Source organism: Dipodomys spectabilis, unplaced genomic scaffold (genome assembly GCF_019054845.1).
Source record: "Dipodomys spectabilis isolate Male_0828 unplaced genomic scaffold, ASM1905484v1 ptg000188l, whole genome shotgun sequence".
NCBI lineage: Eukaryota > Metazoa > Chordata > Mammalia > Rodentia > Heteromyidae > Dipodomys > Dipodomys spectabilis.
In genome coordinates, this window is record NW_024870865.1 from 5,319,670 (window position 1) to 5,346,080 (window position 26,411).

At 41.8% G+C, this 26,411-nt stretch overlaps 1 protein-coding gene across 18 annotated transcripts in view; it reads left to right on the top strand.

The window, feature by feature from the left end:
* Pum1 (pumilio RNA binding family member 1) overlaps positions 1-26,411 on the top strand; it is a 130,318-nt gene that overhangs the window by 14,000 nt on the left and 89,907 nt on the right. For all 18 annotated transcript variants that reach the window (XM_042695711.1, XM_042695713.1, XM_042695715.1 and 15 more), the window contains one exon: positions 21,940-22,008. In XM_042695711.1, the coding sequence (XP_042551645.1) occupies positions 21,940-22,008 (69 nt within the window). The remainder of the gene's footprint in view (positions 1-21,939; positions 22,009-26,411) is intronic.

A 26,411-nucleotide genomic window follows, 5' to 3' on the forward strand; every position in this document is an offset into this window, starting at 1 on the left:
TTTGTGCTCAAGGCTATCAGTCTACAATCTGAGCCACAGCCCTACCTACATCTTGGCATTTTTTGGTGAACTTTCCTGCCCTGGCTGGCTTTGCATCACAATCCTCAGATCTTAAACTTCTTGAGTAGCGATGCTTACAGGTGTGAGTCACTAGCTCTCAGCTATACGTGTGTGTGTGTGTGTGTGTGTGCGCGTGCGCGTGCGCAAGTGCTCTGCCACTTGAGCCACAATGCCACTTCTGGGTTTATTGTTTTTTTTTGGGTCCGGTCCTGGGGCCTGAACTCTGGGCCTGGGCGCTGTCCCTCAGCTCTTCAGCTCAAGGCTAGCGCTCTACCACTTGAGCCACAGCGCCACTTCTGGCTTTTTTCTTTTTGCTTATGTGGTGCTGAGGAATCGAACCCAGGGCCTCAAGCATGCAAGGCAAGCGCTCTACCACTGAACCACCTTCCCAGCCCCCCCCCTTTTTTTCCTTATGTGGTGCTGAAGAGTCGAACCCAGGGCCTCATACATGCAAGGCAAGCACTCTACCACTGAGCCACCTTCCCAGCCCTCAGCTATACTTTCATTAACAAGTTATTTTTTTTTTCCTTTTCTACCTTAAGAATCTAGCAAGCTAAGTTGGGTTGTGTGGACCTGTAATCCTAGCTCCTGGGAAGTGGAGACCAGAAGGGTTGTGAATCTCAGGCCTGCCTGGACTATATAATGGGACCTGTCTCCAGATAGAATACAATACATTTAGTATAATTTAGCTTCTTATTTAAAAAACCACTGTATTTGTTATACTTTAAAACTTCAAAGTCTCGGGCTGAGAAGGTGGCTCAGTGGTAGAGCGCTTGCCTTGTATGCATGAGGCCCTGGGTTCGATTCCTCAACACCACATAAGCAGAAAAAGCCGGAAGTGGCTCTGTGGCTCAAATGGTAGAGCACTAGCCTTGAGTTAAAGAGCTGAGGGATAGTGCCCAGGCCCAGAGTTCAGGCCCCACATCTGGACCAAAAATAAATAAAACTTCAAAGTCTCAACTTTTTTTCCCCCCCCGTCAGTCATGGGGCTTGAACTCAGGGCCTGAATGTTGTTCCTCAGCTCTTCAGCTCAAGGCTAGTGCTCCACCACTTGAGCCACAGTGCTACTTTTGATTTTCTGAGTGGTTTATTGGAGATAAGAGTCTCATGGACTTTCCTGCCTGGGCTGACTTTGAATCTCGATCCTCAGATCTCAGCCTCCTGTGTAGTTAGGATTACAGGTGTGAGCCACCAGCACCTGACTGAAAGTCCCTACTTTTGAGAAAGTTGAGGGGAGTGAGGGAATGTGAATTGTTTTGGGGAGTGGGAATTCTAAAATTATATCCATAGTAGGATTAAGAACAATAGATGTGGATCAGAATACTAGAGAATACTAGAAAACACATCTCCATTTGAATGTGTTGTATTTTAAAATTTGCTTACTTGCTTTAATAGTGATTTTTATAATTTAAGAAAATTTCTTTGAATAGCATTGGAAGTTTTCATCCTGTAAAACAGAAGGTCACATCTTTGACTTGTTGTGATTATTTTATTCTTTTATTGTGAAATAGTTTTCTGTGTAAACTGCTGTGAGATAAAGTGGGTGATGAAATAGGGAAGCAGTTTTAAGGTTCATGGTTGAACTCTGGCCTGGATTATAAAGGGCAGACATAGGTAGAAGCTCTACAGGGGAAGTGTGGGGACACTGAGGGGGATGAGACAGTTCTAGAGTTTACTCATTACTGCTTGCAGTCTTTGGCAGTGGGATCTATTAGTATGGAGTATAGGCTCATAAACTAGGAAATAATTGTAGATAGCTAGGCACAGTTCAGTGAGTAGATTATTCTCTGACTGTATTGTACTGCTTTTTCTTATACACGGTGCTGCCATCTTCCTGTGGTATGCTGATGCCCCTCTTTGACATGGGACTTTTCTTACTCTCCAGTGCTGTGAGTTATATATTAGGTATCTCAGCACATGGGCCGATAGCATTTAGTTAATATGCCTTAAAGCAAAGTAATCCACTGGGCAACCGTGGCTCACATAATTCTAGCTACTCCAGTGTCTCAGATCTGAGGATGGAGTCTATGGTTCAGAACCAGTCCTCTGACTGGGAGGATAAATTTCTAGACACTCTATCTCCAATTAACCAGCAAAAAGCCAGAAGGAGAGGTGTGGCTCAAGTGGTAGAGCACCAGTTGGGAGCACCAGTTGGGAGCAAGAGGCCCTGAGTTTAAACCTCAATGTGCACACATGCACACACATACAACAAATGCAGCTAAATAATCCATATTTCATTTTTGTTTGATTTTCTTTTATGCCTGCTGTACTTATCAATATATTCTTGAGTTTACTGGCTAAACATTATATACTTGGTCAAAAGAATCACTGGCAGCCTTATTTGAATCTAGCTTTAAGAATGATCGCATTGGGGCTGGGAAGGTGGCTCAGTGGTAGAGCGCTTGCCTTCCATGCATGAGGCCCTGGGTTCGATTCCTCAGCACCACATAAGCAGAAAAAAAAAGCCGGAAGTGGCACTGTGGCTCAAGTGGTAGAGTGCTAGCCTTGAGGTGAAGAGCTGAGGGACAGTGCCCAGGCCCAGAGTTCAGGCCCTACGACTGGACCCAAAAAAAAAATTAAAAAAAAAAAGAATGATCACATTTCATTCCAGCTGGAAGTTATAGCTCAGTTGCACAGGTACTTTAGGTTCAATCCCAGCACCAAGAGAAAAAAAGACAAATAAAACAGAAAATCCCCTGTGAGTTAGATGTGCTTTTTCAATGTTGTATGCCATTTGGGTGTGTGGGCTTCCTAGTCGGCAACTTATTTAGTTTCAGAAGGTTTTTAGTGTGAAGTTTGGAAACAAAGTTAGGATAGATGGTAGTGATGTGCACTATGGAACAATAAAGCTATGTTAGGACAATGATAGGGGGTAAATAGGAAATCAGAAGTACAGATCAGAATTTGCTCTGAAAGCTGGGTGCTGGTGGCTCACGCCTGTAATCCTAGCTACTCAGGAGGCTAAGATCTGAGGATTGTGGTTCAAAGCCAGCCCAGGCAGGAAATTCTGTGAGACTCTCATCTCCAATAAACCACTCAAAAACCGGAAGTGGCGCTGTGGCTCAAGCAGTAAAGTGCTTGCCTTTAGCTGAAGAGCTGAGGGGTAGTGCCCAAGCCCAGAGTTCAAGCCCCATGAAAAAAAAAGAATTTGCTCTGTATATCATTTTGGCTAAGAAATAAAGTGGAGGGGGGTGAGATGAATCATGAGAATTTTTGTACTGGCATCAGGGCTTGAACTCAGAGCCTCCCACTTTAAATTTTTTTTTTTTCTTTCTCCAGTCCTGGGGCTTGAAGTCAGGGCCTGGTCACTGTTCCCATGCTTCTTTTGCTCAACGTTAGCACTCTACCACTTGAGCCACAGCGCCACTTCTGTTTTTTTCCGTATATATGGTACTGAGGAATCGAACCCAGGGCTTCATGCATGGAAGGCAAGCGCTCTACCACTGAACCACCTTCCCAGCCTCTCCCCCCCTTTTCTTTTCTTTCTCTCTTTTTTTTGTCAGTTATGGGGCTTGAACTCTGGGCTTGGGCGCTGTCCTGTGCTCTTCAGCTCAAGGTGAGTGTTCTACTGCTTGAGACACAGCACCACTTCTGTTTTTCTAGTGGTCTGTTTTTCTAGCGGTTTATTGGAGATAAGTCTCACAGACTTTCCTGCCCGGGCTGGCTTTGACCCACGATCCTCAGATCTCAGCCTTCTGAGTAGCTTGGATTATAGGCGCCCCTTTTCTTTTTTTAAATCATGCTTTTCTGTAGTTTTAGAAGAGACATATCATTTTCTTTCTAGGCAACAGCATTTACTGAATACTTTGTACAGACTAAACCTGAATACAGAATTATGCTTCTGGGTGTTGTGGAAAACACCATCTGGATAGTCACTCTTGTGAAATAACGTACAGAGAAACATAAGACTGACCATGTACTGCCTAGAGAGGAGTGAGTGCCAAGAGTACCCTAGATAACGCTTGAGCCACAGCTCTCCTTCTGGTTTTCTGGTGGTTAATTGGAGATAAGAGTCTTATGGACTTTCCTGCTCAGGCTGGCTTTGAACTGTGATCCTCAGATCTCAGCCTCCTGAGTAGCTGGGATTACAGACATGAGCCACCAGCCCCTGACTTGGTAATACATTTTATTTTTATTTTGTTTTATTTTTTGCCAGTTTTGGTGCCTGAGTACTGTCCCTGATCTTCTCTTGCTCAAGGCTAGCACTCTACCACTTGAGCCACAGCACCACTTCCGGCTTTTTTCTTTTTGCTTATGTAGTGCTGAGGAATCGAACGCAGGGCCTCATGCGTGGAAGGTAAGCGTTCTACCACTGAGCCACCTTTCCAGCCCTGGAAATACATTTTAAAAAGGGATTTCTATCCCTTATATTTTCATTGCTTCTTTATCTTCTGTGGTTAGAAACATAAGAAGGCTATGGTTTGAGCTCAGCTTGTAGTTGTACTGTGTATTGCTCTGGCTGCTGGACACTTTGCTCCCCACCAGAAGGGTGAGAAATGATGCAGGGGTTGGTAATAAGTTTGGTGAGTTTAAGTAATTAATTTTACTTTTGAGACTAATTCTCTCTTTGTAGTCTCTGCTGGTTGAACTTAACCCTCCTGCCTTATCTTGCTGAGTTCTTTGTGGCCACAGCGCCACTTCCGGCTTTTTTTCTCTTTGCTTATGTGGTGCTGAGAAATCGAACCCAGGGCCTCATGCATGCAAGGCAAGCGCTCTACCACTGAGCCACCTTCCCAGCCCCTTGCTGAGTTCTAAGATTGTATGCATGTGCCTAAATATCCAGCTGTATGTGTAAAACTGTGTGTGTGCGTGTGTGTGTGCTATGGTCAGAATTTAATGCAAGGACTGGTACGTAATAGGTAAGCACTCTACCACTGAGCTTTATTGTTTGTTTATTCATGTAAAGTATATAAGTCAGTGTTTGTCAGCCCATTCACACAGGTGTCTAACCATCATCATAATCAGTCTTAGAGCATTTTCATCATCACCTCCCAAAACCTTTACCTGGTAGCAGTTATTTATTTTTTGACCCTAGGAAATTGTGTTTTTTTTTTTGTCTGTCATGGGGTCTGAACTCTGGGCCTGGGCACTGTCCCTCAGCTCTTCAGCTTAAGGCGAGCACTCTACTGCTTGAGCCACACCGGTTTTCTAGTGGTTCATTAGAGATAAGAATCTCATGGACTTTTCTTCCCCAGCTGGCTTTGAACTGTGATCCTCAGATCTCAGCCTCCTGAGTAGCTAGGATCACAGGTGTGAGCCACCAGCGCCGGCTCCTAGGAAGTCTTTACTTCATACATTGCATGGCCTTTTGCGGCTGCCTTCTTTCACTTAGATGATGATGATGGTGGTGGTGGTGGTGGTGGTGGTGGTGGTGGTGATTTGTCGGTTGTGGGGCTTGAACTCAGGGCCTGGGGCCAGGTCGCTGCTGTCCCTGAGCTCTTGCTTAAGGCTAGTGATCTATCACTTTGAGCCACTGTGCCACTTCTGGTTTTTGAGTGGTTAACTGGAGATACTAGTCTCATATGGGCTTGTGTTGTTAGGATTAGAGGTGTGAGCCACCTGAACATTTTTTTCTTTTTTTGGTACTGATATGGATGCTTGAATTCAGGGCCTTGCACTCTTCCTCTCCTTTGTTGCTCCCAGTTGCCCTCCTACCGCTTGAGCCATACACCTTGAGTCTGGCAGCTTGCTGGTTGGTTAATTGGACTCTCAAACTTCTCTGCCCAGGCTGGCTTTGGACCATAATCCTCAGATCTCAGCTTCCTGAGTAGTCATGATTGCAGGCAGGACAGGGGCCATATAGCTCAGTGTTTTAAAGGTTCATACAAGATATGGGAATAAAGCATATAGCTTAGTGGTCTGGGGATATAGCTCAGTGTAGAACATTTGTCTAGTATATTTGAGGATCTGGATTGGATCCCTAGTACTGGGGAGAAATGAGACTTCATTTATATTTTTGTATGTCAGCATTTCACTTCTTTTTATTTCTGAGTAATATTTTCTTATATATTGCTCATATTTTATCAGTTCATAAACCTGTAAGTTGTTTTCTATTTTTGCTCTAATGAATAATGCTATACTGGAACCTTGTGTTGTTGTACTTTAAATGAGATATAAATCCTGTCACGAGGAAACAGAGAAGCAACATTTTGAGAGGTCGAATTTTGGAGTCTTTATTGGAGCGTTAGCAGTACCCAGGCAGCCAGTTGTCACAAAGACCTGCAGCCTGCAAATACACTTAACACTGCTAGGAAACTGATTCATGAAGGCTGGAGAGGAAAGAACAAAAAGAATACCACAAACCAATTCAGCTCCAAGGAGAGCTGAAGTGAGAGGCCATGGTGATGGGAGAAGAGCCAGGAGACTGGACAGGAACAAGGGGACACAGGGGGACACAGGGAGACATGTGGCATGAGCTGTTCCCATCCTAAATAACGAGGGTCAGGGTCACAAGAAAATCCTAGGCATGGGGTGACAGGTTTAGTAACTTATTATTCAGGTCCCCACCCCTTCCTCCAGGAATTCAAGAACAGCCATCACCTGGGAGGCAGGGGCTTCACCTTTCCTCCATCGTGAAGAGAAGCTGCCAGACCCTACCATCCACCATATGGCCAAGGTGGCACCATCCAGATCTGATCTTCCACTTCAGTGTAAAAATCCTTGGCCTCATGCATTTAGTTCTGTTGGTTTATTCATTTATGTGGTGCTAGGAATTGAATCCAGAGCCCTGAGACAGACAGACAGACAGACAGACAGACAGACAGACAGACAGACACACACACACACACACACACACACTTTAATCATTGAGCTATAGTCCAAAACACACACACACACACACACACACACACTTTAATCATTGAGCTATAGTCCAAAACACACACACACACACACACACACACACACACACACACACACACTTTAATCATTGAGCTATAGTCCAAAAATCTCTAATGAGCCGGCATCGGTGGCTCACGCCTGTAATCCTAGTTACTCAGGAGGAAGAGATCTGAGGATCGCAGTTCAAAGCCAGCCCAGGCAGGAAGTCCAAGAAACTCTTTTTTTTTTTTTTTTTTGGGTTTGGTCGTGGGGCCTGAACTCTGGGCTTGGGCGCTGTCCCTCAGCTCTTCAGCTCAAGGCTAGCGCTCCACCACTTGAGCCACAGCACCACTTCTGGCTTTTTTCCTTTTTGTTTATGTGGTGCTGAGGAATCAAACCCAGGGCCTCAGGCATGCAAGGCAAGCGCTTCTACCACTGAGCCAACTTCCCAGCCCCAAGAAACTCTTATCTCCAATAAACCACTCATAAAACCGGAAGTGAAGCTCTGGCTCAAGTGGTAGAGTGCTAGCCTTGAGCCACGACTGACCAAAAAAAAAAAAAAATCGAATGGACAGAGACACAATGACAAAAATACTGAAAGAACTGCTAATGCTTTTTAGAAGTATTTTATATTAGTTTATCTGCAACTTTATACTAGGGCTTTGGATTTTTTCCAAGTGAGCAACAAGTTTTGTTTTTCTATAAATAAAGTATCTGCAGATTGGCAATACAAATAAAATTCTTCACAACTCTGGGAAGAAGAATGCTCAAACTAGAGAACAGGTGTGTTTGGGGAGTTGCAGACTTTTTTTTGTTGTCATGGGCCTGAACTCTGGGCCTAGGCACTGTCCCTCAGCTCTTCAGCTCAAGGCTTGGTGCTCTACCACTTGAGCCACAGCACCACTTCTGGCTTTTTTGTTTATGTGGTACTGAGGAATTGAACCTAGGCTTTCATGTATGCTAGGCAAGCACTCTACCACTAAACCACATTCCCAGCCTTATCAATTAATTTCTGTCCTCTCTTTTCTCTCTCTGTCTCTCTCTCTCTTTTGGTGCTGGTCCTGAGACTCAGGACCTGGGCACTGTCTCTGAGACGAGTCTCAAACAGTGGTTAATTGGAGATAAGAGTCTCATAGACTTCCTTCCCCGGGCTATTTTGGAGCCTGATTCTCAGATCTCAGCCTCCTGGGTAACTAGAATTACAGGCATGAGCTACCATTGCCTTGCTCTTTTGGTTATTATTATTATTATTATTTTGCCAGTTGTGGGGCCTGAACTCTGGGCCTGGATGCTGTCCCTCAGCTCTTCAGCTCAAGGCCAGGGCTCTACCACTTGAGCCATAGCACCACTTCCAGCTTTTTCTGCTTATGTGGTGCTGAGGAATGGAACCCAGGGCCTCATGCATGCAAGGCAAGCACTCTACCACTGAGCCACCTTCACAGCCCCTCTTGGTTATTTTTGAGATAAGTTCTCAATAAGTATGTAGCACAGATTGTTCTCTGCTTTGTAACACACACACCAGTGCACATGCATGCATACATGCTTGCTTTTAGTATTTAAAAAAGTTCTCTGAGGACTTTAACAAGAAAGCAGTTTGTTAAGCTAATTCTAGTCACATTTATTTAAAAGCACCATAGCTACTATTAATTGAAACATTTTAATTTAAGTTTACTGATTCATATTGTTCTTAATCCTCCTCCCCCATTTATCTCAAATAAAGGATAGAGTGTTATGGGTTAGTAGCTGCAAAATGCAAAATGCAAAAACAATAAACCAGGCACAAAGGCTCAGCTTCTAGGGAAATCAGGTCAGGAGAGATCCTCTGTGATTGAGATTCCCTTCTCATTCAAGCTAGGCATGTTGGTATGCATCTTTTATCTCATTCTTGTGGGAGGTGTAGGCTGGAGGACTGAGGTCAAAGTCTGTGGCCAGCTTTTTGCCAAACAACACAAACACAGCACAGAAATGGGCCCTATCTGAAAAATAACAGAAGCAAAACAAGGCTAAAGGCCCTGGGCTCACTCTGTAATCTAGCTACTTAGGAGGCTGAAATCTGTGGGATTCTGGTTTGATGCCAGTCCAGGTAAAAAAGTTTGTGAAGCCTAGCGCTAGTGGCTCATGCCTGTAATCCCACCTACTCAGGAAGCTTTCTGAGGATTGTGGTTCAAAGCCAGCCCGGGCAGGAAAGTCCGTGAGACTCTTAATTGTTAATTAACCACCAGAAAACTGGAAGTGGCGCTGTGGCTCAAATGGTAGAGTGCTAGCCTTGGGCTGAAGAGCCAGCGCCCAGGCCCAGTTCAAGCCCCACAACTGACCCCCCCCCCCAAAAAAAAAAAAAAAAAAAAGTTTGTGAAACCCCAGCTTAATGAGTGAAAAACTGAGTGGAGTGATCTATGCTGGTTGTCCCAGCTACCCTTACCCTAGGTCCATAAATAAGATCTAGTTCAGGCTAGCCTGGGGAAAAAGTGAGACCTTATTAGAAAACAATGAAAGCAAAAGGGCTGGTGGCATGGCTTACAAGAGAGAGTGCTTGCCTAGAAACTACAAAGCTCTGAATTCGACCTCCAGTGCTGCCAAAAAAGCAAGACAGTGAAATTAAAATGATTTTTCTTTTTTCTGAAGAAGCAGTTTCTTAATGCAAGGAGACAATTACAAGGAAAGTTGTTTCAAATGAGGATTTCAGTATTTTGAGATGGGTGCTGAGGTGGGGGGACATGGGGCAGGAGGATATAGTGTTATTTACATGATCACAGGAGACAGTATGGGGCAGATACAGTTCTGCATTTGTTAAGTTGTAGGAAAGGGTCTTTATGCCCTTTGCACTCCCTTCAGAGTATTTATACATACATTAAACAATAGGAGGAAATACTACAAAATACTGTATTTAGATAGGTGAAGAGATTACAGGTAATTTTTTTGGTGAATGTATGCCTGTCTTGGGGCTTGAACTCAGGGACTGGGTGCTGACTCTGAGCTTTTTTGGGGAAGGATAGCACTCTACCACTTGAGTCATAGTCCACTTCAGGCTTTTTGGTAGTTAACTGGAGATGAGCTTCCTAGACATTCTGCTGGGGCTGGCTTTCAACTGGGATCCTCAGATCTCAGCCTCTTGAGTAGCTAGGACATGAGCCAGCTAATTCATTTTTTTTTGTTTTTTGTTTTTGTTTTTTCTAGTTCATTTGTGTTGTCCAAAAGACAAAACTGGATATGGTTTACTCTTAAGAACTGGTTTATGGGGCTGGGAGGTGGCTTAGTGGTAGAGTGCTTCCCTTGCATGCAAGAGGCCCTGTGTTCAATTCCTCAGCACCACATAAGCAGAAAAAGCTGGAAGTGGTGCTGTGGCTCAAGTGGTAGAACACTAGCCTTGAGCTGAAGAGCTGAGGGACAGCATCCAGGCCCAGAGTTCAGGCCCCACTACTAGCAAAACTAAAACAAACAAAAACTGGTTTACTATCAAGAGCTTGATCTGCCATGTTGACTGAAAGTATAACTTTGGTACTAGAAAATGTTTTTTCCCCCCCAATGTAGTAATTTTTGTGTTACTTACTGAGCATAGATACAGGAACAGACTGAGTGCATCCAATAGGGTCCATAGAGAACGGTCTTGTATTGTGTGCTACTTGTCTCTGTGGAGAAATAACCATACACATTCCATATACCAGAAATTTCATTTTTTTTTTTCTGGTGCTAAGTGTTGAGCTTAAGCATGATGCATGCTGTGAGGGACTATACTACTGAATTTCACTCTCAGCACTCCAAGTAGGCCTTTTATCATTCCTATTTTCTTTTATTATTATTATTATTTTTTTGTCGGCCGTGGGGCTTGAACTCTGGGCCTGGGTGCTGTCCCTCAGCTCTTCAGCTCAATGCAAGCGCTCTACCACTTGAGCTTTTTTTTCTGGTGGCCTATTGGAGATAGGAGTCTCACGGTCTCTCCTGCCCGGGCTGGCTTTGAACTGCGATCCTCAGATCTCAGCCTCCTGAGTAACTAGGATTACAGGTGTGAGCCACCAGCGCCCCGCTCATTCCTATTTTCTAGATGAGGAAATATAGTTTGGAAAATGAAGGTGTCATGTTGTAAGATTTCACAGAAAGTACGTGTTCAATATGACTGGCTTGTATGCTTTCCACCAGAACCATTGTATTTTTCTGCATTTCCTTTGTTTTTATATTTATTATGCTGGTACCAAAAAAATTTTATGAACTGGGCACTGGTGGCTGGTGTATTATACCTGTAATTCTAGCTACTCAGGAGGCTGAGATCTGAGGATTGCTGTTTGTTGCCAGCCTGGGCAAGAAAACCAGTTAAACCTCCCAAAGCCAAAGGTGTAGTTGTGGTTCTAGTGGTAGAACAATAGCCTTGAGGAAAAACACCAAGAGGCAGCAGCCAGGTACTGAGTTCAAGCCCCAGAACTGGCAAAAAAAAAAAAAAAGTTGTTTCTTCTCTTTTTTCCTCCTTGGGCCTATGTGTAGTCCCTGAGCTCTTTTTACTCTTAAGGCTAGTGCTCTACCACTTGAGCCACAGAACCACTTACAGGCTTTTCTCTGATTAATTGGAGATGTGTCTCTCAGACTTTCCTGCCTGGCAAGCTTTAAACTGGGATCCTCAGATCTCAGCCTCCTGAGTAGCCAGGATTACAGGCATGAGCCACCAGTGCCCAGTGTTTTTCTTTTTAATTCACTTATACTTCTCTTCATTTTTTTCTCTTTTCTTGAACAACTAATGTTGTTCTTGAAACATTAGTTGTTGAAGGGCGCTTTCATTGTGACATTTGCACACATGCACACATCGCAATCAGACTCCTTCCCTTCTATCTCTATCCCTTATCTCCTCTCACTTCTTAAAACATTTTCGACAGTTTGTGTTGTTTTCATGGATGAATAAACTACCTTGACCGTACATCCTTTACCCTCTTGGTTAGCCCTTCCCCATCCTGCAGCTACTCCGTCCTACACGGAGCCCTAGAGCTTGTTGTGTTTTCCTGTTGTTGTTCTTTTTTTTTTAAGTGCATATTAATTGTACCAGAAGATTTTGTCATGGTATTTCAGATGTACATATATTATATTTTGACCAGAAAGACTATTGGTTTTTCCCTGCCTTCCAACCTCCTGTTTAGTAACAACTTTCATGGAGATTTCTCCTCCTCCTCCTCTTCCTCCTCCTCCTCCTTCTTCTCTTCCTCCCCCCCCCCCCCCCCTTCTCTTCTTCTTTCTTCTTCTCTCATGGGGCTTGAACTCTGGGCTTGGGCACTGTCCCTCAGCTCTTCAGCTCAAGGTGAGCACTCTACCACTTGAGCCACAGCGCAACTTCCAGTTTTCTGGTGGTTAATTGGAGATAAGAGTCTCACAGACTTTCCTGCCCCGGTTGGCTTTGAGCTATGATCCTCAGATCTCAGCTTCCTGAGTAGCTAGGATTACAGGCATGAGCCACCAGTGCCTGGTTCATGGAGATTTCTTATACCATCTTCATACATAATTACAATACATTTTGAAATTATTTACCCTCCATTTCGTTTTCTTTCCAGAGAAGCTACCCAAAACACTTAGGATTTTATTAAGAATTACAGCTAAGTAATTTTTCTTTCCCTCCCTCCCTCCCTCCCTCCCTCCCTCCCTCCCTTCCTTCCTTCCTTCCTTCCTTCCTGGGCTTGAACTCTGGGCCTGGGTGCTGTCCCTCAACTCTTCAGCTCAAAGGTTAGCGCTCTACCACTTGAGCACAGCTCCACTTCTGATTTTCTGAGTGACTTATTGGAGATAAGCGTCTCATGGACTTTCCTGCCAGGGCTGGCTTTGAACCGTGATCCTCAGATCTCAGTCTCCTGAGTAGCTAGGATTATAGATATGAGCCACTGGTGCCTGGCTAAGTAATTTTTCATAAGTTTATTTATTTATTTTTGCCTGTCCTGGGACTTGAACTTGGGCCTGGCTGCTGTCCCTGAGGCTCAAGGCTGGCAATTTATCAGTTAAGCCATAGAACCACTTCCAGCTTTTTCTGAACAGTTTATTAGAGATGTGATTCCCATAGACTTTCCTCCTGGGCTGGCTTTAAACTGATTTTCAGATCTCATTTTCTTGAGTAGATAGCAATACAGGTATGAGCCGTCAATACCTGGACAGTCTCCTCAGCTCTTCAGCTCAAGGCTAGTGCTCTATCACTTGAGCCACAGCGCCACTTCCGGCTTTTGTTTTTTCTGCTTATGTAGTGCTGAGGAATTGAACCCAGGGCCTCATGCATGCAAGGCAAGCACTCTAAAGCTGAGCCACCTTCCCAGTCCTGGACAGTCTTAATTTCTTTTCTTCTACTTTTCTGTTGCTTTTAATTTAACTTTCAGGCTTCTTCTCTTGGTTTAGTAGGCCTCATGTTCTTTCATGTTCTGGCCCAGCTAACCTCTCCAGTTTTCTCTTTTTTAATATTTTGTTATTACTATATTACTAAAAGGTGATATAAAGAGGCTTACAGTTCCCTAAGTCAGGTTGTGAGTACATTTCTTTTGGGCCATGTCTCTTCTATTGTTCTCTCCCAGTTCTCTCCCCCACAATTTGTGTAATTCATTTTCAACATAGTGTCCAGTGAGTACCACTGCTGCATTTGTTCACCCTCCTCCTCTCTACTTTTCTTCTCTGGTGCTCCATCATATCAGGTCTGCTGAAGTTTTGGTAGCTTTATAAACACACATGTTTTTATAATTTGTGCAGTTTCTCCACATAGATGATGCCGTATTTATTTGTTTTTGGTGCAGTTTTTAGTTTGATTGTTTTCTCTCTTGGAATCCTCTTTGCTATTTTTTTTTTTGGTAGTTCATGTGGTTGAACTCAAGGCCTGGGTACAGTTCTTGAGCTCTTTTGCTCAGGACTAGTGCTCTTATCACGTTGAGCCACAGTTCCACTTAGGTTTTCTAGTGGTTAATTGGAGATAAGAGTCTCATGGACTTTCCTGCCTGGGCTGGCATTAAACTGTGGTTCTCAGATCTCAGCTTCCTGAGTAGGATTACAGGCATGAGCCACCAGCACCTCTCTCCTTACTAACCTAGCTGCCTCCTTACCTTTTGAGCTTCCATTACCTTTATTTAGTTAATTACTTAATTTTGTGTGTTGGGACTGGGGGATGGGATGAATCTTGGACTCATAGCCTATGTGCTGTTGTCTCTGCTATTTCCCTCAAGATTGGTAAACCACTAAGTTATCTTTTCTTTTTCTTCTGTTAAACATTCCCCTTTTAGCTGTCCTTCTTTGGTGCCCCTGTTATACTTGGTATACATTTTATTTAAGCATGTAGTCACTGTAGTAAGATGGAATATTTACCTTTCATCAGTGGGTTCTTGCATGCTGTTTCAATAAGCAGATTGTTGGGCAAATAAACAGAATAATGGAAATGTCCAGTAATGAGTCAAGAGTTGATATATATTATATATTTTGGTATCAGTCCCTGATGATCGTCTTGGGCAACTGGCTAATAATATATAACTTAGAAATGACAAATGAATACATTATGATTCAGGGCATATTGAAGAGATGTATTCAGTGGAGTATATTATTTTGAAGAATAGCAAGATGTCATTTTGAATTGATAAAGGTATAACATGTAACAGAGTGTAGAACCTGAGAGGGTTCAGTTTGCAGGAGTCAAGTCTTTATTGGATGGCTATGTAAAGAACCTTTAAGGAGGGGGGGGAGGGGATTGGATGGGGAAACAAAGGAGGAGGCTACAATGCTTGATAAGAAATGTACTCATTATCTTGCCCATGTAATTGTAACCCCTCTGTACAGTATTTTCACAATTTAAAAAAAAAAAAAAAAAAGAACCTTTAAGGAGTTTTTTTTTTTTTTTTGGTCTGGTCATGGGGCCTGAACTCTGGGCCTAGGCACTGTCCCTCAGCTCTTCAGCTCAAGGCTAGCACTCTACCATTTGAGCCACAGCGCCACCTCCCGCTTTTGTTTTTTCTGCTTATGTGGTGCTGAGGAATTGAACCCAGGGCCTCATGCATGCAAGGCAAGCGCTCTACTACTGAGCCATCTTCCCAGCCCCCCTTTAAGGAGTTTTATCAGCCCTAATCTTGTGCTTGTTGTGACTTTTTTCTGGTACTGATATTTGAACTTAGGGCCTCACACTTGCTAGTCAAGTGCTCTACCACTTGAGCCTCATCTCTAGCTCTGTACTTTTTAAAAAATCAGTCTTGAGGCTCTCTGACCCTGAGTTTTTTTGCTCAAGGTTAATACTCTACTACTTTGAGCCACAGTTCCATTTCCCACTTTCTGGTGGTAATTGGAGATGAGTCTCACACTGAATGGGAACTGCGATCCTCAGATCTCAGCCTTTTGAATAGCTAGAATTACAGACCTGAGCCACCAGTGACTGACCAGTCCTGTGTTTCTTATTATTATAGATAGATGAACTTTAGAAACAAGGCTTATTTTCCTTAATTTGTCAACTATTGAAGCCCTATTTCTCTTTCCATTTACATTACTTGACATGTTTATATATTGGGAAACAGTATCATACTGTTTTCAACCTAAAGCCTTTTTTTTCTTTTTCTGCCAGACCCAGCTGTACTTACTTTTTTTTTTTTTTAATTTTTTATTTTTTTTTTTTGGTTCAGTTGTGGGGCCTGAACTCTGGGCCTGGGCGCTGTCCCTCAGCTCTTCAGCTCAAGGCTAGCACTCTACCACTTGAGCCACAGCACCACTTCCGGCTTTTTTCTTTTTGCTTATGTGGTGCTAAGAAATCGAACCCAGGGCCTTGAGCATGCAAGGCAAGCGCTCTACCACTGAGCCACCTTCCCAGCCCCTGTACTTACTTTTTTAATAAGTATGAAAAGTTAAAAAGAAATCTGAGTGTGAATTCCACTTTTGATCTTTATTGACTTTAGGACTTTGAATAAGTCACCTGTCTGAACCTCAGTTTCTACAATCTATGAAATGGAATGATGTCTACTTTTTCAGTATGAAACGAAGTTTTGTTCTGTTGTTATTAGTGAAATACTTGTGATTAACACTTCCAGTTTTTTCCCTCAATTTTTTTTTTCTTCTAGTAACTAGGAAAGAATTTTGGATTATCTGTATTGCGTTTAAAGATAATTTCTTGCTTTTCTTACAAAATGGGGTTAATATTACTGTTTTTTGGTGTGATTAATAAGAAGAGTTCATAAAACATTTTTCCTCCTGTTCTTGGGGTTTGAACTCAGGGCTTGGGAGTTGTCCCTGAGCCTTTTTGTGCTCAAGGCTAGCTTGCTACCACTTGAGCCACAGTGTTCCTTCCTGCTTTTTTGAATAGTTTATTAGGGATAAGAGTCTGACGGACTTTCTTGCTGAGGCTGGCTTTGAACTGTGATCCTCAGATCTCAGCCTCCTGAGTAGCTAGGATTATAGGCTGGAGCCATTGCCTTTTGTCTTTGTTAATACAGCATTGTGGAATAGACTATATTTTAAACAGACAATAGATCTTTCACTGTAATTAAACCTAAACTAGGTTCAAGATCTTCTCCTTCCTCATGTATGTTTCTCCCCCAGCCCCTTAACTACACCCACCTAGGTTAAGCCTTACATTCTATTTCCTCCTCTCATTGTTTACATTTCTCCTGTTCTGCCTGATTATATTTCCCCCCTCACTGCTATATCCTTCCTCTAATGGTTCTTTGCACCAATAATAAGCTCTTTTGCTTATTGTTTTGACTTTGTGTTAGTGAACTGGAACCAATCATGATCTAGGCTTTCAGTACTGGAAAATCCTCCAGGGAAGCACAAATAGGTATTAAATGAAAAGCCTACCTTTGTGTGGAATAAATATTCTAGCAGAAGGCAACTTTAGTTTTAAGGTATACAAATCTATTTTAGTTAGTAAAGGTTGAGGGCATTTAATGAAAATACAGGAACTCACAGGGGCATCATAGTTCTTATGCTGCTTTCAGGAGTAAAACAGAATTTGTGCCCTGGGGCTTGAACTCAAGGCTGGGCACTGACCCTCAGCTCTTTTGCATAAGACCAGCATTTTACCACTGGAGCAGTAGTTCATCTTACGGCTTTTTGGTTGTTGGGTCTCAAGGACTTTTCTTGCTCAGGCTAGCTGTGATCCTCAGATCTCAGCCTCCTAATTAGCTAGGATTGGGCTGGGGATGTGTTTGCCTAGCATGCATGAAGCCCTGGGTTCAATTCCTCAGTTCTACATAAGCAGAAAAAGCTGGAAGTGGCTCTGTGGCTCAACTGGTAGAGTGTTATCCTTGAGCACAAAAGAAGCTCAGGACAGTGCCCAGGCTGAGTTCAAGCCCCCAGACTGGCAAAAAGGCTGTAGCTGGGATTATAGGAGCCACTGTTACTCTTTCTATGCTGACTGCCCACACTGCCCTTCTACCACTAGAGCTGTACCTCCAGTTCTGGGATATATGTGCCTGGGCTGGCTCTGAACTATGTGATTCTTTTTTTTTTTTGGTCAGTCCTGGGGCTTGAACTCTGGACCTGGGTGTTGTCTGTGTGCTCTTCAGCTCAAGGTGAGTGCTCTACTGCTTGAGCCACAGCGCCACTTCTGGTTTTCTAGTGGTTTATTGGAGATCAGAGTCTCACGGACTTTCCTGCCCGGGGTTGGCTTTGATCCGAGATCCTCAGATGTCAGCCTCCTGAGTAGCTAGGATAACAAGTGTGAGCTGCCGATGCCAGGCTTGAACTATATGATTCTTAGATCACAGTCTCTTGAGTAGCTAGGATTATAGGTGTGCATCACCTATGGTTGCTTATACTAGATTTGAGCTAAACTTGGGGAGCTTCCTAGACAGGTGGACTACCTTGCTTTTTACTTTTTAGATAGGTTGTCCCATTTTTGCCAGAGGTTGGCCCCTGGCCAGGATCCTTCCTAGTCCTAGTTATTCTTCCTGTGAGGCTGAGATTACAGGCATGCCAAATACAGAACTAAAATACTATTTTTTAAAAAAAATTTCTTTCTGGTTGTGGAGTTTGCACTCAGGACTTGGTTGCTGTCCCTGTGCTCTATTGTTCAAGGCTCTCTACCACTTGGGCCACAGCACCACTTCTGGTTTTCTGGTGGTTAATTGGAGATAAGAGTCATGTAGACTTTCCTGTCTGGGCTGGCTTTGAACCATGGTCCTTAGATCTCAGCTTCCTGAGCAGCTAGGATTGTAGATGAGGGCCACCAGCACCCAGATTCTGTCTTATTTCTTACTATTTTAAAGTGTGTGCACTCACATGTATGTGTTGTGCGCATGCACGTAAGGTTAACAGTAGGGCTTGAACTCAGGGCCTGGTCACTGACCCTGAGAGCCACAATGCCATTTCTGGCTTTTTGGGGGTTAATTGGAGAAATGAGTCATGGATGTTTCTGCTTGGGCTGACTCTGAACTGTGATCCTTAGATTTCAGCTTCCTTGGTAGCTAGAATTCCAGGTACAAGCCACTGGCATCGGTTATGCTTTGTTTTAGCAACTAGGATGTTTAAATGATCTTGATGTTCTAAAATATAGTGATTTTATAAATGAAATAGTGAATTGGATAATAGAGTATCATGTCTCCCTCCATAGAAAGGCTGACCAAAAATTGCCTTTTTGAGTATAAAGAAAGAATGGTTGACTGTGGAGATAGTTGAATACTTTATAGAGAACATTGTGGGAGGTGGATGATGTGGAATAAATGCTTAAGTATTAGGCATTTTGTCTCAATCATTAATCATTTGTGAATGGTTGACAGCATCTAAATGGCGTTGCCAGGATCTTTTTTTTTTTTTTTTTTTCTGTCATGGGGCTTGAACTCTGGGCCTAGGCGCTGTCCCTCAGCTCTTCAGCTCAAGGCTAGCACTCTACCATTTGAGCTACAGTTCCACTTCTGGTTTTCTGGTGGTTTATTGGAGCTAAGAGTTTCATGGACTTTCGTTCCCCGGGCTGGTTGAACTATGGTCCTCAGATCTCAGCCTCCTGAGTAGCTAGGATTACAGGCGTGAGCCACCGGTGCCAGGCTTGCTTGATAGTTTTATAGATGAGAAAACTATTAAGAATATAGTATGATAAATGATAAGATAAATAGGGCTTTGTGAAGGGATGGTGGCATGCACTTTATTACTATGATTTCCCCTTTTTGTGTGTGTGTATGCTAGAAATTGAACCCAGCGTCTTGTTCATGCTAGGCAACTGTTACTGAACTAAGAGCAGATGAAGAGTGTAAGAGTGGCTAATGGTGTAGGTGAGGCAGAGGTCATCTGGAAGGAAAGGGGAGAAAAGAAGGTGAGGAGACCTAGGAGTCATTTGACAGCAAATAAGTGGGGGAAGAGAAAGAAGGGTAATGGGATGATAACCTTGAAAGGAATAGAAAATGCTACCAGGGCAGAATGGGTATGGACAGAAGTAGGAGAGGAGATAATAAGAAATAGATGTGAAAAGAACATTCTTCAGAACCTACCACAGAAACTGAACAAATCCCTGTGATTCTAGCAGTACTGGGGATGGGAACTTCTTGCAACTGCCATGGAGGTAGTTTAGTGATAGAGGAAGGACATTGGACTTAAAATTCGATTAAGAGCTGGGCGGGTCCAGATGGCTCACGCCTGTAATCCTAGCTATTCAGGAAGCTGAGATCTGAGGATCATGGTTCAAAGCCAGCCCAGTTAAGGAAAGTCCATAAGACTCATGTCTCCAGTCAACCACCAGAAAACTGGAAGTGGCATTGTGGCTCAAAGTGGTGGACCACTAGCCTTGAGCAAAAAGAGTTCAGGGACAGTGCACAGGGCCCAAGTCAAGACTCATGATCGACTCTCCCCCCCAAAAAAAAGTCAGAATAAGATCTTGACAATAAGCCAGGCAATGGTGGCTTATACCTGTAATCCTAGCTACTCAAGAGGCTCAAGAGCTACTCATGAGGATCGATGTTCAAAGCCAGCCCGGGAAATGAAAGTACATGAGACTCTTATCTCCAATTAACCACCAGAAAACCAGAAGTGGTGCTGTGGCTCAAGTGGTAGAGTACTAGCCTTGAGCTGCAGATCTGAGGGACAGTGCCCAGGCCCAGAGTTCAAGCCCCATGACCGACCAAAAAAAAAAAAAAGATCCTGGCAATGACATTTAGGTGCTCTGAGCTGTGGTTTCCTGTCAATTGACAATGATTGAAGAAGACATTTCTTAAGGTCCAGTCTGCTAAATGGGAGCAATCATGGTGAGATTATAGTGGTAATTATATAAATATGCACAGTGCATGTTTGCTGCCTTTAGTTCTACTTAGTTTCCATAGGGAAATATAAATAGAATTTGTTATATTCTTGGTTAAAAACTATGCTTGTGGAGTTTTTGTATTCCAAGAAATGTCTAGATTAAATTCAGTAGAAGAAAGCAGATACAGATTTGTGAGTTTTGTAAATGTTAGTGCTTTCCTGAGGACTAAACTTGTTTCATATGACACTGCAGAGTTTACACCTAATATTCTGTTCCTTCTGTCCGCCTCCTTTTGTTCTGGTCTTGGGGTTTGAACACAGGTCCTGGGTACTGTCTTTGAGCTTTTTTCCCCAGTACTCTACTATTTGAACTACAGTTTCACTTTCAGATTTTTGGTAGTTCATTGGAGATGAGTCTCATGGTCTTTTCCTGCCTGGGCTGACTTCGAACTGCAGATCCTTAGACCTCAGCTTCCTGAGTAGCTGATTACACATGTCAACCATCAGCCCTGGCTCTTTGTTTTTATATTATACACATATTATAAACCTATTCATTGCATTTTCTTCAGTAATCATAACTCCTACTTCAAGGCCTTTTGAAACTATTGTGCTACAATAATAAGCCTTGTCTCTGTTCTTTTTGTACTCAGATAACTGAATTTTAGCCTAATTTAAGAAAAAATTAGGCCAGGCTCTGGTGGCTTATGCCTGTAACCCTAGCTACTCAGGAGGCTGAGATCTGAGGATCACAGTTCAAAGCCAGCCTGAGCAGGAAAGTCCGTGAGATCTTTTCTCCAGTTAACCACCAGAAAACTGGAAGTGTCACTAGCTCAAATGGTAGTGTGCTGCTTTGAGCTGAAGAGCTGAGGGACAGCGCCCAGGCCAGAGTTTAAGCCCTGCAACTAACAAAAAGAAAAAAAATACTATGAGATAGTCTTTTTAAAAAAACAAATGGCATAGACTAACGTAGAATTTGCTGTCCTCATGCCTTAATCTTCTGCTGGAATTGCAGGCATAAACTACAATGCCTGGCTTGAATTACTTTTTTTCTTTTTGTGCTGGCTGGCCTCACTCACATTCTTGCCTAGCTTTTTTGCTCACAGCTAATGCTTTTTTTTAAACCACTTGAGCCTCATGTCCACTTCTGGCTTTTTCCTGCTTAACTGGAAAAAGTCTTGGATTAGTCTTCCTAGGCTGGCTTCAAACCAGGATTCTCAGATATCAGCCTCCTGAGATTTTGGTGTGAGCCACCAGCACCCTGCAAATTTTAGTTGTTTTGAATAATGTATTTCACATTTTAACAATCCTGATGCTAGTGTGGGTCTTTTACTAATGACTTGGGAGATGAGTAAATGCAAGTTTAATGAAATACTTATGATGTAAATAAGAATATATCAAATGATTGGAAAGGTTTGGAAGGTTTCTTGTGACAAGTTTTGTTGCTTTTCCCTGGTTTTGGGACTCGCAACACATTTTCTCCTCTGGAAGAATACTGACTGGGATACATGTTATAAAGTGTATTGGGTCAGATAAGTTCTCATTTGTACTTAACTTCACAATTGGAATATAACAATGTTAATTTTCATTCATTAGCTTGATAAAGTTTATATAATCATCTCCAAACATCATTGCTCTTAGCCTGTTGATATTTACTTGCTAAATGTATGAAAAATGGATAGCATAATTTTTATATAGTTGTTTTTTTCATTTTTTAAAATAAAAGGAAATGGGAGGGGATAAAGCAGGGATTATTGCTGAACCCTGATGATTAGAGGTAAGTGGATGTTTAATCTCAGTTACTTGGTTTTTGTTATTGTCTTTGTGAATATTTGAGAGTAAATAGAAACTTTTTAGTTGTGTATAATGTGTATATAAACTGAGATACTGACTTGAGGTTTTTCCTTCCTTTATTCTGAATACTAGGTACGTTCTATGGATGAACTAAATCATGATTTTCAAGCACTTGCTCTGGAGGGAAGAGCTATGGGAGAGGTAAGCTAGCTGATGTGTCAGAAAAGTGGGTCTGTTTTCAGGGAAGTTTGGTTGGAGTTGTCTTTCATCAGATGTGTCCGAAACCTAGTCTCCAGAAGTATGTGTTTGCTTTCCTTTGTTGCCTTTCTCACAATTCCCATTCGGGAATGTTGCTGTAACTGCTATCATTATAGGAAGAATACTAACTTCAGCCTAATGGCTTAAAAATGAAACAAACCAATGAAAATATGAGCACAAATGACTAGATATTATGTGTTAGTAAGTCAGCTATAATTAAGGCATTAAAATTTTGTATACATCAAATGTTCTATTTCAATGGCTAGGTTCTTTAGCAGTTGGAAAAGGGAGTCTTAAATGAGCTGCCAATCAAATATGTCAGTTATTCTTTTTAGAGTAGTTCCGTTATAAAGATGTTTTTTAGATCTCTTGCAGTGGGAGGGGTGTTAGGTTTCTGGTCACATAATTACAGAAGATAAAGACCTAAACTACTCATCTTTACAAAGAATTTGGAAGTGAGAATTTGGCTTTGTTTCTAATTTAAACTTGGCAAAAACCAAATTTATTATAATTCCTATACTGATAGGCAGACTTCACCATAGTTGAAGGAGTTTACTCTTTTTATTTAAACTGTAGGTGACCTCTGGTGGTGATCCTAGTTATTGTCAGTAAGCATTATTGATGACAATCAGAATATACAGTTTGAATGAATTAAGATTCCACAGGTTCACAAATGACACATTTACTTGTGTCTCTCATACTAGGAAATAACCTTAGGTTTTGTTACATTTGTTTTATATCTAGTATTTAAAAGCTATATCTAGTTTAATGTTCTAAAGAAGGGACAATTGCTGTATATTTCTCATGTGTGCCATCCTTTAGATATGTTTATTCTTCAATTTAGCCAATATTTGATCCAGATACTAGGTGCTAGGTAGGTTCTAAGGTTATTCGAAGTTTATTTGTGCTTAGGGATTAAACTCTTGTGATGTTTGATACTAAGATTATTGTTTTGTTACAAGATTTTTGCCTCAAACTTGTCTGAATGGTCACAATTGTCACAGGGTCCAATGTCCTAACATCCATGATCATGCTTTTTTTTTTTTTTTTTGGCCAGTCCTGGGACTTGAACTCAGGTCCTTGGCATGTCCCTGAGCTTCTTTTGCTCAAGGCTAGTATTCTACCACTTGAGCCACAGTGAGTGTTCATGTATTTTAAGAGATGATTGGTAGTTACCTACTCTTGACTGTGTCTGCCTAGTAACATTGAAGCAGTATGTGTAGCAATAAACTATGCATGGCTATTGGGTACAAGACTCTTCATTTCTGGAGCGAAGTTCGAAAAGCAAATAAGCATATTGGTTTACCATTAAGTATAGAAGGAGCACCTACATTTATGGTCTCCCATTTCAGTGATTCTTCTTTTTATGTCACTTGTGGGGTGTAAACTCAGGGCTTGGCGCTGACACTTCTTTTGCTCAAGGCTAGTGGTCTACCAATTGAGCCATAGCTCCACTTCTGTTTTTTTGGTGGTTAATTGAATATCAGAGTCTCACTGACTTTCCTGCACAGGCTGAATTTGAACTGTGATCTTCAGATCTCAGCCTCCTGAGTAGCTAGGATTATAGGCATGATGAGCCACCAGCCCTGTGAAATAGAGTTTTAAAACACCAGTGTGTTAACTTCTAATTGAATCATTAATTTAACTTGTAAGAAAACATCTCTAGGATGAATTGTATATAAAGGGATTGCTTACATTATTATTTACTAATATAAACCCTTTGGGTAATGGAAATTGTATGGACTTTTTTTCAGGTCCTGGGGCTTTGAGTTCAGGGTCTGGGCACTATCCCTGAGCCTCTTTGTGCTCAAGGCTAGTGCTCTACCATTTGAGCCACAGTGCCACTTTGAGCTTTTTCTGAGTAGTTTATTGGCCATAAAAAGTCTCACCGACTTTTCTACCCAGGCTGGCTTCTAAGAACCAAGATCCTCAGATCTCAGCCTCTTGAGTAGTAAGAATTAAAGGTGTGAGCCACTGGGGCCTGGCCATTTTTATTGTGGTTATTTGATTGATTGATTGATTGTGTGTGTGTGTGTGTAGATGTACGTGGAGCCTTACTAGGACAAGCAACATGTACAATGAACAAGCCTTTAGAATTTAAAGAGAAATGGTTTCTTTGAAAGTAATTGATATCTAGTAATTTTTCTAGTTATTTTATTGATATGAGACTGGGACTCAGATTCAGTATCTGACACTTTTGCTTACTGGCTGACACTCTACCAACTGGGCCATGTCTCCATCCCCTGATATCTAGTAATTAATGTTTGTGCTGTTTAGCTATTAACTTTTTTTTTTAATGCCTTCTACTAGTCTCTTGGTGATCATTTGAAAAATTAATACCCTTTCTTTCTTTATTTTTTTCCCCCTAGAACTGGGGTTTGAACTCAGGGCCTCATGCCCATGCTTAGTTTTTCTCTGCTCAAGCCTGAGATGCTCTGCCATTTGGGCTTAAAAAAATGTTTTTTATTGTTATTATATAGGTGATGTGCAGAGAGGGGTTACAGTTAAATAAGTCAGGTAGAATACATTTCCTTTTGGACAATGTCAGTCTTTCCCTTGCTCTTCCCCAGAGTTTCCCTTCCATTTCTGCCACTTCTGATGTTTTGATGGCTACTTGGGGATGAGTCTATCCCAGGCTGCCTTTTGAATTGTGATCCTCAGATCTCCACCTCCTGAGTAGTTAGGATTAGTACTTGACAACATTTCTTAGTAGAAATCTTGCTAAGAACTGGCTACCTAAACTATCATGCTCAAAACCTTGTTGTTTGGATGAAGTACTGTTGTTGATAGCTAAAGGACTCACAGTGCAAGTAATTTTTACCTACCTCCTTGTTTAAAAATTGACATAAAATGTTTTAAATGATTTTGTCCACAGTCCTTGTTGGCTCTTCATTTAACTTAAGAGGTCTAATATTTTAAAGTCTTATACTTGTGCAGTTTTTATTTTCCATGGAAAGATCAGTCTGTGTACTCCATATTTAAGAGTTATCTTTGTAGTTTAGCAAAAGGCTTAGCACAGAGCAAGATCAGGGGTTTCTGGGCCATCTTTACATTGGTTTGGTGAATGATCTTGCAGGAATTATTTTTTTCTAACTGTAAGTATGTGCATTCATGTGTGTGTGCCAATACTGAGGCTTAATCTTAGGGCCTGGACATTGTCCCTTAGGTTCAAGGTTTGTGTCATACCACTTGAGCCACAGCTCCACTTCTGGTGGTTAATTGGAGGTTAATTGGAGATAGGCATCTCATGGACTCTCTTGAATCCTTAGATCTCAGCCCCTTAATTAGCTAGGATTACAGACACGTGTCACTGGTACCGGGCCTTTTTTTACTTGTAAAAATTACCTGTAAAAAGCAGTGTTATTGTTGTTCATTTCCTCAAAAGCATAGGTTTTTACATGAGGAGTTCTAATTGAAAAGTATTTTGAGAGCCTTTTTCAGAAAGGTCTCTTATTCTAAAAATTGATTTTCTGACTTTTAAAAATGATAGGCCTTTTTCCCTCTATGTCTTCATATTTTATGTTTTTAGGGTGAAACATCTCATTTCTGGTATAAATGATATAATGGTATAAATGGTATAAATTTAGTTCTATGACTGTTCATCTTTTAGGAAAAAACAAACCATATATCCTTGATTTGTAAGTATGGTTATGGCAAATTTGCATGTGTTCCAATACATAGAATGGTGAACAATGTTGCTTTATTCACTTGGAGTAGAATAAGGTGAGATTTGTTTAAGTCGTAGCTACAGGTCTTTATTAGACATTGTGTAGGAATTCTACCCTAAGTGTGACATAGCAAAATGGTTGTAGAGGAAGGAATTTGATAGTGATTTGGAGACGCTTTTAACTCCAAAACTTGACAGGAGAGAGCCTTAGAAATGGACCAGAGTCTTGAAGTTATTGCTTGTTCATTATTTTTGGTCTTCTTTCCATATGTAAGTCAAAGATAATAAACTTGGAGAATTCATTATCCAGGTCTGAGATTCTTAGAGGCTGCCTTTATTTCTGTCTTTAAAGATGGAAAAAAAGGAATAGTTTTGATTTTTTTTTTTTCAGGGTAGCCAGAAAACCTCTAAATAATGCCCCTTTAGAAAAAATGACTTCCCCATGTGTGATTAAAAAAAAGATTCTGGAACTTCTCATTGTGTTCATTTAAAGTGCCTAAATACACTAGCCTCCAGCTGCTGCTGAGATACTGAAGTTTTCCTCAGGGATCATAGGCTGGTAATTATGGAGTCAGGCCCAAATGGGAACCTAATTTGTAAGTATTATCTGATAAATTTTTTCCACATCTTTTCATTATGGCAGAATGTCTCAGAATTAGAGGCTTTTGATCAGCTACAA